This window comes from Desmodus rotundus, chromosome 9 (assembly GCF_022682495.2).
Source record: "Desmodus rotundus isolate HL8 chromosome 9, HLdesRot8A.1, whole genome shotgun sequence".
Lineage (NCBI taxonomy): Eukaryota > Metazoa > Chordata > Mammalia > Chiroptera > Phyllostomidae > Desmodus > Desmodus rotundus.
The window spans coordinates 35,849,221-35,862,117 of NC_071395.1; the positions used below are offsets into that span (position 1 = coordinate 35,849,221).

Genomic DNA, 12,897 nt, shown 5'->3' on the forward strand with positions numbered 1-12,897 from the left:
TATACCTCTCCTTCCTCACTCTGTAGTGCCCCAAAGCAACTCCAGGGAACCCTAGGAATACCCAGCGTTCCATCCATCTGTCAGATTCTTGCTGAGACCTGCTGGGGCTACATTTCACCGGCACAAGGCTCAGGGTTTCCCGGATGGCGACACCGCTGTCACCAAAGCAGCAGAGCTACATAACCTCACTTTCACAGTTCTGGCCACTAGAGATCATTCTCATTACAGAATGAGTTGTCTTAAAGATGAATAGAAAGGTCATATCAGTTTAAAGTTCTATGGCTACAACTAGTATTGAAAACCAATGGTCTTATGGGAACCCCTTTGTAGGTAACTGTGTCCTTTTCTCTTGCTGCTTCTAAGATTCTCTCCTTCTGTTTAATCTTAGGTAATGTAATTATGATGTGCCTTGGTGTGTTCCTCCTTGGGTGCAGCTTCTTTGGGACTCTCTGAGCTTCCTGGACTTCCTGGAAGTCTATTTCCTTTGCCCGAGTAGGGAAGTTCTCCTTCATTATTTGTTCAAATAAGTTTTCAATTTTTTGTTCTTCCTCTTCTCCTTCTGGCACCCCTATAATTCGGATGTTGGAACGTTTCAAGACGTCCTGGAGGTTTCTAAGCCTCTCTTCATTTTTCCGAATTCTTGTTTCTTCATTCTTTTCTGGTTGGATGTTTCTTTCTTCCTACAGTTACCTACAAAGGAGTTCCCATAAGACTGTCAGCTGATTTTTCAAAAGAGACCTTATAGGCCAGAAGGGACTGGCAAGAAGTATTCAAAGTCATGAAAGGCAAGGGCCTACATCCAAGATTACTGTATCCAGCAAAGCTATCATTTAGAATGGAAGGGAAGATAAAGTGCTTCTCAGATAAGGCCAAGTTAAAGGAGTTCATCATCACCAAGCCCTTATTATATGAAATGTTAAAGGGACTTATCTAAGAAAAAGAAGATAAAAAATAGGAACAGTAAAAATGACAGCAAACTCACAGTTATTAACAACCACACCTAAAACAAAAACAAAAGAAAACTAAGCAAACAACTAGAACAGGAACAGAACCACAGAAATGGAGATCACATGGAGGGTTATCAATAGGGGAGTGGGAGGGGGAGAGACGGGGGAAAGGTACAGAGAATAAATAGCATAAATGATAGGTGGAAAATAGACAGGGGGAGGGTAAGAATAGTGTAGGAAATGTAGAAGCCAAAGAACTTATAAGTATGACCCATGGACATGAACTATAGGGGGGGAATGTGGGAGGGAGGGGGTGGGCAGGATGGAGTTGAGGGAAGTGGGAGAAATGGGACAACTGTAATAGCATAATCAATAAATATATTTTTTAAAAAAGAAAACCAATGGTCAAGGATTAATTTTCATCATATTTACATTAATGTGTAGCGTATAAGGTGTTGTGAGGAATTCAAAGATAAGTAGAATGGTCATTGCCCTTTGGGCTTTGGAATCTAGTTGGGGAAACAAAGCGTAAGCAGATTTATATGTTATTTTGGTTTTTTGCTTTTTGTATTTATAATTTCTGCTGTCTCCCCCCTCCCCCCACCCCCACTTTGTATGTATTTTTAGGCTGGTTCTCCCAAGTGGATGAAAGCAGGCATTTACATAACAGGAAATGGCAGAAATGGAGGATTTGGTGGGTCAGGAGCCACACCCAGGTAACATCCCTACAACATCCACTGAAGACTAAATAGAACCGTTTACCCTCATAGGATCAAGGGCAAAGGGTTTGAGACTGTTTAACTATAGTCATTGTTCCGTGCTCTTTACTCAGAAGCTGCTTTCTCATGACACCTTTTAACAGTGAATGACAATAAAGTGTTCACCAGCCACTAAATTAGCCTGTTCATAAGGTAGTGGACTGTCTGACCAGCAAGTAAATTTGCCGCCCCCCTTTAAAAGGGTCAAGAATCATTTCAGTTGCTTTCCTTACAAAGGGAGATGTAGGGTGAATCACATTGGAGTCAGTGACGGTGCCCCCCCTACAAGTCTGGGTGCAGGGTCCCTGGAGCCAAGGAAGGAGCCTTCCCTAGGAAGATGAGGGGAGTAACCCCTCGGTGCAGAAAACGGCAGTATCACATCCTGTGTGTTTGGAGAATTGAAGAGGCTTAGGAGCAAGGGACGCTGTGTTTCTGGGTCAGTTGGGTAGTGGCTAGCATCTGAAGCATGGCTGGGCACGCAAACCAAAAGAATTGCAATCAGTGCCATGGTTGAACTTGGCACTGAAGGAGTGAAGTTGTTTTGCTTGGAAGATCCATGGCAGTGAACCGGAACATCCCGGGGTTAGGCTCTTTGGGATCAGTTTTCAAAAGTGACATCTTGTGGCAGCAAGAAGCAACAGCAGCAGCAGCAGCGGCAGACTAAAGTTTCCTTTGCATGGCCCCCGCCCACCCCCACTGCTTTCTCCGTGGCCAGTGTGAGATGCTGCAAAGGCCGGGGAGTACTTGACAATTACAGGGAATAGTAAGAGATGTGCCAGTTCAGGCCACTTCGTTTCAGGTATGATTTAATGGAAAAATACTTCCCTTAAATGGTATAGATCAAAGGTGGAATACTCTCTCCTTCCCTTAAATGGTATAGATCAAAGGTGGAATACTCTCTCCTTCCCTTAAATGGTATAGATCAAAGGTGGAATACTCTAACCACCTTCCAGGTGGTTTTTCATTTTAGAAATTGAAGAAAAGGTTTAAAACCCTGCAGTTTTATTTGACTTCTTCACCTTTGTTCCAGCTGAGAAATAAGCTTCCAATGTTTTATCGGATTAATTGCCAGGGCTTATAAAGTTGAAATAAAGTCTGCAGGTATGGAGACTTTACCTTGTGTTACATGCGTGGCTAAGGTACCGTGGGACATTGTTTACACAAAAGAGTTCCTGCATTACAAAGGCAAGATCAAGGCCCGACATCCGTGCACTTTCCTTTCGCAGACAGATGGTGGAAACACCCTGGAATCCACACTGCAGCTGGCCTGTGGGCCTGAGCGGCATATTCTTCTCTTCTTTGCCTCTTCCTTCCCAGCTCCAGCCACTGAGCCAGCAGCCATTTGATATTTAGTTCCAATGCAGGCCTTCGGTTGAGCCAGGATGAATTCTTTGAGTTGAGCTTAACCATGAAGTTAGAATGTCTGAGATAGAAGGATCTGAAGTACAAGCTCTTTCAACGCCCTGCCACTGCGTGAGCTGTGGTGGCAGAGATGCAGGCTTTGGCAAACACCGACCTCTGCACTGCAACCCTCTGGGCCATGAGCCGGTTCCAGGACCAGCAGGATTGGCGCTGGGACGCAAGGCCGGGCAGAGGGGGAAGGGTGCCTGAGTTGTCTGGGAGGCTTTCGTCTCCCCGCAGTAGAGGCTGGGCCTTGTGCTCCGGGTTGCCACCCCGGGTCCCCACGTGGAGCTCCTCCTCTGTGGTTCGCCAGGAAAGATGGTCTCTCCAAGGTCGCTCTCAGTTTGGGGGCCTCTTGCCCTTAAGAGTGTTAAGACTTTCAGGGAATCAACTCTTCTTCCTGTTCACCTCGCAGCCAGTTCCGAAGCTCAAGCCAGCCCCAGGGGTACACTGCGTCAGGGCCAGACCTACTCATTGCCCCTTTCTAACTGCTGGGGTGGGGGGGTGTTTGCTAAAACCAATCCAAAACATAATGTTTTGGTTATACCTTTTCCCGAGGAGTGCGGACCCTCCCAGCCATTTACTTCATAACCAAGGGAAACCACTGAAGTGACAAAATCCACAGAACAACAAAGACCTGCTTTTTGGTGATTTCTATTCTCATCTATGCAAGGAAGCAGCTGCTGATGACCTTCCGTGAGGAAGGGGAAGCACTCCCCACATCTAACCTCTGGAGGACCCCCGTAGTAGCGTGCCCTCCAAACTCGCGCTGAATGCACTCTTTGTCAGCCCTCCCGTTTTGCAGATGAAGAAACTGAGGCTCCCGGAGAAAGGATGTGCCACAGCTGCGTGGTCTGTCCTCTCCTCTGCATCCTGCTCCCGATCGATTCCTCCCCCGATTTGAAAGGGCCTCCTTTCTTCATTCCACTCTCAGCCCCGTCTTGGGCTTCTCTCTGTTGGCACTAGGTGAAGAATACCAAGGCATTTTGGCTTCTCAGTATTTCCAGACAGGAAGCTTTTGTTTCATTTTCAGATCTCTTCTGAGGAGATGGGTTGGACCCTGAATTTTGGAACTCGAGGCAAAGTCCTGGGAAGTAGAACCAGACTGGAATGGGCCACCAGCGCCTGCTTCTGAAACGAGCCCACAGGCATGCAGAGCTGGCAGGGGGCCCTAAGACTCTGCGGGTTTGTGTGTTGATAGAGATCAGGCAACTGTGCCGTGGCCCAAGAGCCGCGCTTTGACACAACCTCTGTTTTTCTCTAGCGGATGATGTCTTATTCAAAGAACCGACGAAAAAAAGACGACGATCAGACAGAGACCAGCGGTTCCGAGCATTTCCCTCCGTGGAACAAAGTGCTCTTAAGGAATGTGAGTCTTACGAAACTGTTATATATTTGTTTTTTGTTTTAAATGTGGCTCTGCTCTTTTCCAAATGGGTTCAAATGGTCAAAGGAAGAGCAGTTTACGTTCAGGAGCAGAATGATCCGGACCCAGAAGAGAAGGCCTCGGGGGCTCTGCAGAGATATAATTGACAATTTATCTCTAGGTGTCTCTGGAGAAGAGGGTTATTGTCAAAATAACCTCTTCCTCATTAAAGCAAAGACTGAAAGTGGTTGGTTTGTGCTCTGTGGGTATTTATATGATGGCCTTGCTTTTTTGTTTGTTTGTTTGTTTAAAGTGTAGTTGTTCACAATGTTATATTAGTTTCAGGTGACATGTTTTTTCCTTTTTATGACCCCAGGAGAGAAGACTCTAGGACTAAAGGCCGTGGTGCTGGCTTCTTTCCCAGGGGTGTCAGGGCAGGCGCGCTCCTCGCTCCTCGAGAGGCAGTCGGCCAGGGGCACTGTCTCTGGTGTCAGATGACCTGCATGTTGTTTGACTGGTTTTTCATTCATTTCTTTTTTCTCTCTCTGTAATGCTGAGCAGACTCTTCCTGGAGAGATCTAGTACCTGGCCCCTGCCAGGTCCATCCCAGCTAATACACCTCTGTTGGTTCCAGATGAAAAATTGGAGTCACGGACCAGAAGGGTTTTGAGCAACACTTACCAGAAACTTATTCAGTCTGTCTTCCTGGATGACAGCATTCCCAATGGAGTCAAGTATCTCGTGTGAGTCTGACATCGACTACCATCAGATCGTACTTTCCTTAGGTGATTGTAGCTTCTTCTGTCCAACGACGCAAGGGAATTTTCTATTAGCACCTAAGCAAGAAAGCCGAAAAGGTCCACAGCTACAGGTCGTTGTTTGTATTACTGCTAGTTCGTGTTTGTTGAGCTGTCACTGTTGCTAGGTGATCTGACAGATAATTCACATGTGTCACATTTCATTTAAGGGTCCCAATACGCCTCTGAAGTAGAAGCTAGTACAATATTATCATCCATTTCACTGAAATTGAGGCTCAGGGAGGCCAAGAGGTTGACCAAAGTCACAGCGCTGGTCAGTCGGTCAGTCAAAGGCCCCGGAACCCGGCCCAGGCCGAGAGCTCGGCTGCGCCCCGGCTGCTGTGCTGAGCTCACCCGAGGGGCATGATGGAGCCGAGGCTGCGTTTCCTGCTCAGCAAGACTCTGTGTTGCTCCTCATTGTTCTTTGCCTCTGTGTAAGCTTTACTTCTAGGGTCAACACTATGTGATTTCCATGTGATTTCCGAAGAAGGGTGCTTCCCAGCTAGAGTTTGTATAGAGTTATCATTATTTATGAGTAGAATTACCAAGTACGTTTGCATAATCTCATCTGATCCCCATGACACCTCTGTGTAGTAAACAGGGATTCATATTCCTCTTTGACCAAAGAGAGGGCAGAGGCCCAGGTGTTGGGACTTGCTCAGGATTAGAACTCAGGTCCTTTGTGTTCTAGTCTGATGCTCCTCCCACTGTGTTTTGATGACCATGGCAATGTGCTTTTAAAAACTGATCTAGAAACAGGCTTCTCACTTTAATTGAAAAACCACCCTTGGACCCAATCTACATTGGATTATTTGGAAGCACCGGGGCCGGGAAGAGCTCCCTGATCAACGCCATCATCCAGCAAGCCATGTTCCTGCCGGTGTCTGGAGCAAGTATATGCACATCCTGTATTGTACAAGTGAGCTCGGGCTGCTGCGAGCAGTATGAGGCCAAAATCCACCTTCTCTCTGACCAGGTAAGTGTCTCCGTCCTCCCTTCCTCCCTCCCTCCCTCCCTCCCTTCCTTTGTTTTCTTCCCTTCTCCCTCTCTCCTAGAAATTAACATTATATTTCTTGTGAATATAGCTCATGCCTTTGTTGAAGGGAAAGAACATAGTATGGAATGTGAACGTTCGATAGAGCGAGCTGGGGGTTCTAGCCTGGGTCCTGTCACAGTTCATTGTGGGACTTTGGGGGGAAGGTCATTTTCCTCCTTGAGTCCCTGTTTCCTCACCAGGGAAACAAGGGGGTGGGGCTAGACAACCCTTGCTGGGTTAAATGGTCTTAGATTTCCCAAGTATACGGCACCCCCTGCCCTGCACAGCAACAATGACCTCCTCCCTCTGTCGGTGCTGTGTCATGAGGGGGCTTGGCCCTGCTTCGCCTTGGCAGGAGTGGAAGGAGGAGCTGAAGAACTTGACCAAACTCCTGCACAGGACAGAGGAGCTGGGCAAGGAAGAGGCAGACGAGTGGGACAGGGACGACGCGGTGGAGGAAGCCATCTGGAAGCTGCGAATGCTTTATGGAGATGGGGCAGAAAGGAAGAGCTATGAGGAGCTACTAAGGGCAAAGCCCAAAGGAAAGATTCCCACCTCCAGAATCATCACCCTCAAGGCAGAAGAGGTAACCTCTAGATGTTTTTCTTTATGGATCACGAGTCTTCAGTATAACAGTTGAATCCATTTAGAGGATTTGCTCAAGGTGTGGTGTTTTATATTTGAAATAAGTTGATTCCAAAATCAGAACCAAAAACTCCATGACCAAATTATTTTTCACTATTTACAGCTGTCAAATGGGAATTTTTTAGTGTCTTAACGAGGGAGCTTTTGTGCACAGGAAGGGCTATTTATACTTACTTGAGGATTAATTAAGGATGCTTTTGGCAGTAAATGATTAAAAAAAAACAAACCTGACTCATAATGGCTTGCACGAATGGGGACTGACTTACCTTCTCACATGAGGAGGCTGGAAGCAGTTGGCTTTGTGGATTGATTGGTTCAGTGGCTCGGCGGTGTCCAGCTCGGCGGTGTCCAGCTCAGTATCTGCCTGGTTCCTCCAGCCTCCGTCACACTGGTCATGAGATTGCTGCTGAGGTGCGAGGCTTCAGAGCTGCTTCGAGGAAGGAGGCGATGGGTAAAGAGGTGGCGCCCACCGCAGCTCCCTTTTCATTGGAAAGTGAAAGCTTTCCCAGAGACACCCCAACAGATTCTGTGCGGATTTCCTTATTCAGAGCTGATTTGCTTGCCTTTCCTAGCTGAAGGGGAGACTGTTTAGTAGAGAAAGCAAGAAGCAGGCTTGTCATGATGGGCTAAGACCGACCTCAACCTGCTGCCTCCAGAATCAGGATTCTAGTAGCATGGGTGAAGGACCGGATGGAAATGAGATGTACAATTAACAGATTATATTCTACTGGTGATCGATATTAACTTTATTAAGTTAAAATTCAATTTTAAGTGAAAAAAATACTGGTGGAACAAATATTCAATTTATAAATGTTGTTCATTTAAAACCCTACTTTTTCTTGCAGCTTAAAGTTCATCTTTAAAATATTGTTATTCTGTTTTGAAATCTGACTTTTTAAAATAAAACAATAATAATTACACTTGTTCTAAAATTTAGTGTTCAATATCTCCTAAGTTTAACATAGTGAATCCTTCTTAAATAGTTAATGCTACTTAACATAATTAGTCAAATTTCCTTAGACTTTTTATATTATAGTTCAAATTTAATATATTCAATTCTTTCAAAAAATTTAAACTGAAAAAAAATAAAGGCACACTTAGGAGTCAAACGAATGAAGCTTTTTAAGGCACTTAGCTTCTGTTTATCTAGGAAATCAAAACCAGATAAAGTAACCATTCCTTATATTTAAATGAATGTTACTATTATAAATAATTATGTTCTTAATATCTAAAACATAGAATGAGCCTGTCCAAAGAAACAAATGATTATAATACTGGTTACTTTATCTGAATACACAACTTATGCTAAGGTGTCAATACAGTATTTATTTCTTAATTACTCTGTATTTAGAAATACTCCTTCCCAGTGTTGTAAATTTGCCCATTGAAACAAGGGGAACAGAATGGCGCTCCCAGTGAGTGAGTGAGAGGGCACGGACGCAGAGTGTGGGGTGGGGACACTAGACTAGCCTGAGGGAGTCTGGGTTCCCCTCCCAGAACGGTTTGCTCTGGGCCAGTTCATTGGGTTGAGCCCTCTTGTTCTATCAAGGGACTTCCCAAGCCCATGCTTTTTCTTTTATGTAGCCCTTATTGTGTCTAGCTTATTTTTTAAATAAAATATCTGAAAGAACTTTTATCATCTCCTCTTTCACGATTTCCTGTTATTCAATTGGAACGGGTGAAATCTGCCACTCCCTACCCAGACTGCAGCAATCCCCCGACCTAATCTCAACTCTTTTAAGAATGCACTTCCTTATCTTTCTTCTAGGACCAGTCTAGAGATATTTATGAACAATGACCACCATACACCCTAAATCTCCTGTCACCGGAAGTAGCCCAGTAGAAATTTGCTGCCACACATAGTTGCTGGCAGGAATGTGTCATTGTCCCAAGATATGTTTAGGTAGGACCAATAGGCTGAGAACAATTCCCCATCCCACCTGCCACCATTCAAACATCTTGGAAATGCCTATGTCAAGATATTTTTTGTACTTGAAAGATAAATTTTAAAACCCTTCTAAAAATCATATTCAGATCAGTTTTTAATGTGGAAATTATGGCCACCACATTACTATCGATTTTCTGTAGTATGACCTCTCTGGTAATTGTAACATTCACATTAGCCATGCCAGAAGAATCCTCTCTCTCCAAAATTCAGGAAATTGCACATTAATTGCATTACTATTAGAATTGACATGGAATTTGGGAGATAGCATCATCCAGTGAAGCTATAACTTGGCTGAAGTCCCCTTCTAACGGAGTAGTTTCTTCATCTGTAAGGTCTGTTCTGGTTCTCAGAGTCTAGGCCCTGTTGACTGGCTGCTTCTTACCACTACTCAGTGTACCTTCGATGTGCCTGAGTCACAGCTCGTCCCGGGTGGAAGTACTGGGAGAGTGCCTGATGCCCGTGACTTTGCCCTCCTTCCTCAGGCAGGAGAGCTGTCTGTCAAGCTGGACCCCTACATCCGGACTAAGAGGAGAGACTGGGATGGAGAATCAGCTGAGACACATATCTGGCCCTTGATCAAACATGTGGAAGTGACTCTTTCCAAGTCAGAGCTGATTCCAGAAGGGGTTGTGCTGGTGGACATTCCAGGCACGGGTGACTTCAACAGCAAGAGGGATGAGATGTGGAAAAAGGTGATTCTCTTTCCTATGGCTTTGTTCCCTCTTCCCTCAATTCCTCCACCCTTTCTAAAGCAACAAAGAATTCTCTGCTTTCAGCCGAAGGAATTTTATGAGTTCACTGGGGTTAAATTTGTCCACTTTCTGTGTTCTAAGCCCCAGGGCTGCAGCTAGGTATGGGTGGCCAGAGGAGCTGGTGAGTCAGGAATCATGAGGTAGGCCTGGTAGCTGGAACAGGAATGTGTATAACAGGGCCAGCAGGAGAGTGGCGTAACAGTAAGCAGAGGGAACAAGGACAGAGTCGGGGAGGAAGGCCAAGAGTTGGGTGTAAGGCAGAGAAGCCGACAATCAGGCACCAAGAAACCAGGCGGCAGCTGCTGTGTTTGGTTGTTTGGAACAGAAACTCAAGAAAGCAACCCCCAGTGAAGTCAGTTGATCGAAGGACTATCAAAGGATCGCATGAGACTCGGCCCAGCCTCAGGGCCACCTCTAGGGTGGAAGCAGCTATACTTTTCTCATCCTCTTCTTGGTCTCTTGTGGCTGTTTGTCTTTGTGCATTTCTCTGCAGAGTCCTGCTTCTCTCTTAGATGTCTCTACTTAGCCTTTAGGGTCCACCCTAGCCCTTTCTCTAAATGACGTTTTTTAGTCCATGTGCCCGTGACTGTCTGACTATAGTCTCTGTGCTTCAGTTTCAGCTCCCAAGAAGGAAACATGTGATTGATTATTGCTCTCTCTGGATTAAATATCCAGCCCCAGTGCAATTAGCTGTAGCTGTTGGTAGTGGTTGAAATGAAAGCCCACCTGTCCAACTAAAGTCTTAGGTAGGGGTTCAGTCCCCAACCAATGGGGTCTGAGCTGACCAGGACCCCCCAGATGTGTTTACAGCAGAGTTAAGCATTAGAGTAATTTGATCTGCACCTAGAGACTGAAATTTTTAAGAATTTATCTCTATTTGTTCATTTGCTTTTCACTCATCAAACACACATAATATATAACAATCTACTGAGCACTGAGGATGCAAAGACTATAGATGATGATGATGATGATGAGAGCAGACATTTACTGAGCATTTACTTTGCGCCAGGTACTATTCTCAGTGAATTAAGTTGCCCCTTATAACATCGGGGATTTTAACCCAGGCAAGATGGCAGGGAATGAAAAGAGGCAGAGCATGACCTCTAAGAAGCATGTGTGTGTGTGCGCGCGCGCGCATGTGTGTGTGTGTGTGTGTAATGTTTAAAAACACACAGGAAAAGTGAGATCCTGCCTTCTGGGAGGATACACACCCAATGTTAGCAGCAGTTTCTGTGTTTACCACCACTCTTAACTACATACACGTCTGTATTGCTTGTATACTTTGTATGAACATGTGTGGCCTTTACACTAAAAGGTGTAAAGCAACATAAAACAGTATTGAATGAGAAGTAGACCTTTTCCACAGAAGGCTTATTATTTAACAGGAGGGAAAAACAGATGGCTAAATACATGGCAGAAAGTCATGTAATAGGGGGTCCGAGGTGCTGTGAACACTGAAAAGTAGAAATCACCTCTGATCAGCACTCTTATTTCTTCAACACACACCTGCTGAACATCTACTCAATTTCATAGTAGATTCTGGATGGACAGAGACAAAGTCCTTGTCCTTGGGAGTCCCATAGTCCAGAAAGGAATCAGTGAGTCCTGTTAATTAACAAACTGTATCACTTAGAAATGAGAGCACAAAGTGATCATTTCATTTTGGAGGTGGTGAGGATTCAGAGGATGCTGAAGCTCAGCCTCCACCAGGAGGAGACGGCAGCTAGAAACAGGGTGCTGAGCACAGGACAGACAGCCAGTGGGCTGAGGGAGCTGGGTGTTGGGGGAAGGACGAGTCTGCCTGGGTGGCTGCAGGGAAGGGGGTGTGGGGGTGTAGGGAGAGGCACAGAAGACAAGCCTGGAAGTGTTGGGGATGGGCTTTAATACCCCGTTTCCTAGGGAAGCTCAAAGGACAAGAGGGACTGGGGTGTGTGATAGAGGAAGAAAGGGCATCTTTAAGCAGAAGGAGCTCAGGAGCACAGGATGGGAGCACAGGGAACAGAGGACCGGAGCTGCAGGGGGACTGGGAGGGAGCGCCCATATCAGTGAGTCATGAGTAGTGGGACTGTGGGCTGGGGAGCTTTGTGACTCATTTCTAGTCAAGATCAGGATGAAAGGAACAGGATGGCAGCTTACAGAGCATCAGCCTATGCCCTGATTTTACAGAGGAAGAAATGAAGGCTTAGAGAAGGAAGGTCATTTGCCCAAGACCACACAGCTGCCGAGTGGCAGAATTTGAACCAGAGAGCAGAGAATCTGTGCCAGCTGAGGCGTTATCTTTCACCCCCTGAGGATGTCCCCTAACAGTTTCTTTAGGAGGAAGGCAGTCCCCTTCTCCTCGATCAGTCAGCTCAGGCCTGGCCATGAGAGCCTTTGTTTCTGCAGGGTCTCAGCTCTTGGAGTAGAACTGCCGGCCTTGGTGAGTTCCAGGCCAGCCCCAGGGAGCGACAGCCTAGGGGAGGCAGCCAGCCTCCCTCACTGGATGGAGCCGTGGTTGCTGCCAGTTCAGATACGCTGGGCAGCTTATCAAAGGCCACTCAGAATAGAGGAGCCAGCAAATCTGGCTCCGAACTCCCGCTCTGAGGAGGTCGAGCTGAAGTAAAGGGATGGTTCCCAGCGTGCTCTGCTTGGCCTGGGCTCCCCGCATTCTTGTGGTTTTGCGATCTCCTCTCACAAGAAGTTACTAAAGACTTCCTTCTTTCCAGGGAGAATAGAGCCAACACCCCTGCCCCATCTCTTGAGCTGCTGGCTTGGCCTCCCCTAAACCAAAACAATTATGAACCCAGACCTCCCTGTTCCGCCACCTAGAAGTCTGAGACTCTAGGCATGTCACCTGACCTCTCTGAGGGCTATTGTCAACTCAGAGAAGGAGGGAGATGGGGGTGGCAGGGGCGCCATCCCACCCACTCCTAAATCCAGTCACTCTTGGCTTGTAGACAGGCTTTTTGGTGTCTTTAGTCCTAACTTTACCAAATCCTGGCATTTAGGGGCATTGTGTAGGGCCTGAAATTTAATCACGTCAGCCTTTATGATTGCAATCCTCTTCTCCTGTTAATAAACACGTATTAAGCCCCTGTAATTTACCAGGGCCATGGGGAATACTGTTGACCTTTAACAAATACCCAGGTATTTTTCCAGCAAAATGGGTTGATTTGAGAACAATAAGGACCTGCAATTCAAGGAATGCAATCTAATGGTGAACACCATGGAAGTCCAGAGAAGCAAAGGAGAGGGATGGTCTTTTATG

The 12,897-nt window shown here is 46.1% G+C and overlaps 1 protein-coding gene across 3 annotated transcripts in view; it reads left to right on the forward strand.

Moving 5' to 3' along the window:
- NUGGC (nuclear GTPase, germinal center associated) overlaps positions 1 to 12,897 on the forward strand; it is a 44,122-nt gene that overhangs the window by 6,534 nt on the left and 24,691 nt on the right. For 2 of the 3 annotated variants that reach the window (XM_053911202.2, XM_024568837.4), the window contains exons 2-7: positions 1,575 to 1,663; positions 4,371 to 4,475; positions 5,107 to 5,215; positions 6,023 to 6,245; positions 6,661 to 6,891; positions 9,381 to 9,590. In XM_053911202.2, the coding sequence (XP_053767177.1) occupies positions 1,621 to 1,663; positions 4,371 to 4,475; positions 5,107 to 5,215; positions 6,023 to 6,245; positions 6,661 to 6,891; positions 9,381 to 9,590 (921 nt within the window). In that variant the 5' untranslated portion in view covers positions 1,575 to 1,620. The remainder of the gene's footprint in view (positions 1 to 1,574; positions 1,664 to 4,370; positions 4,476 to 5,106; positions 5,216 to 6,022; positions 6,246 to 6,660; positions 6,892 to 9,380; positions 9,591 to 12,897) is intronic. The other variant, XM_045202498.3, reaches the window with a different exon arrangement.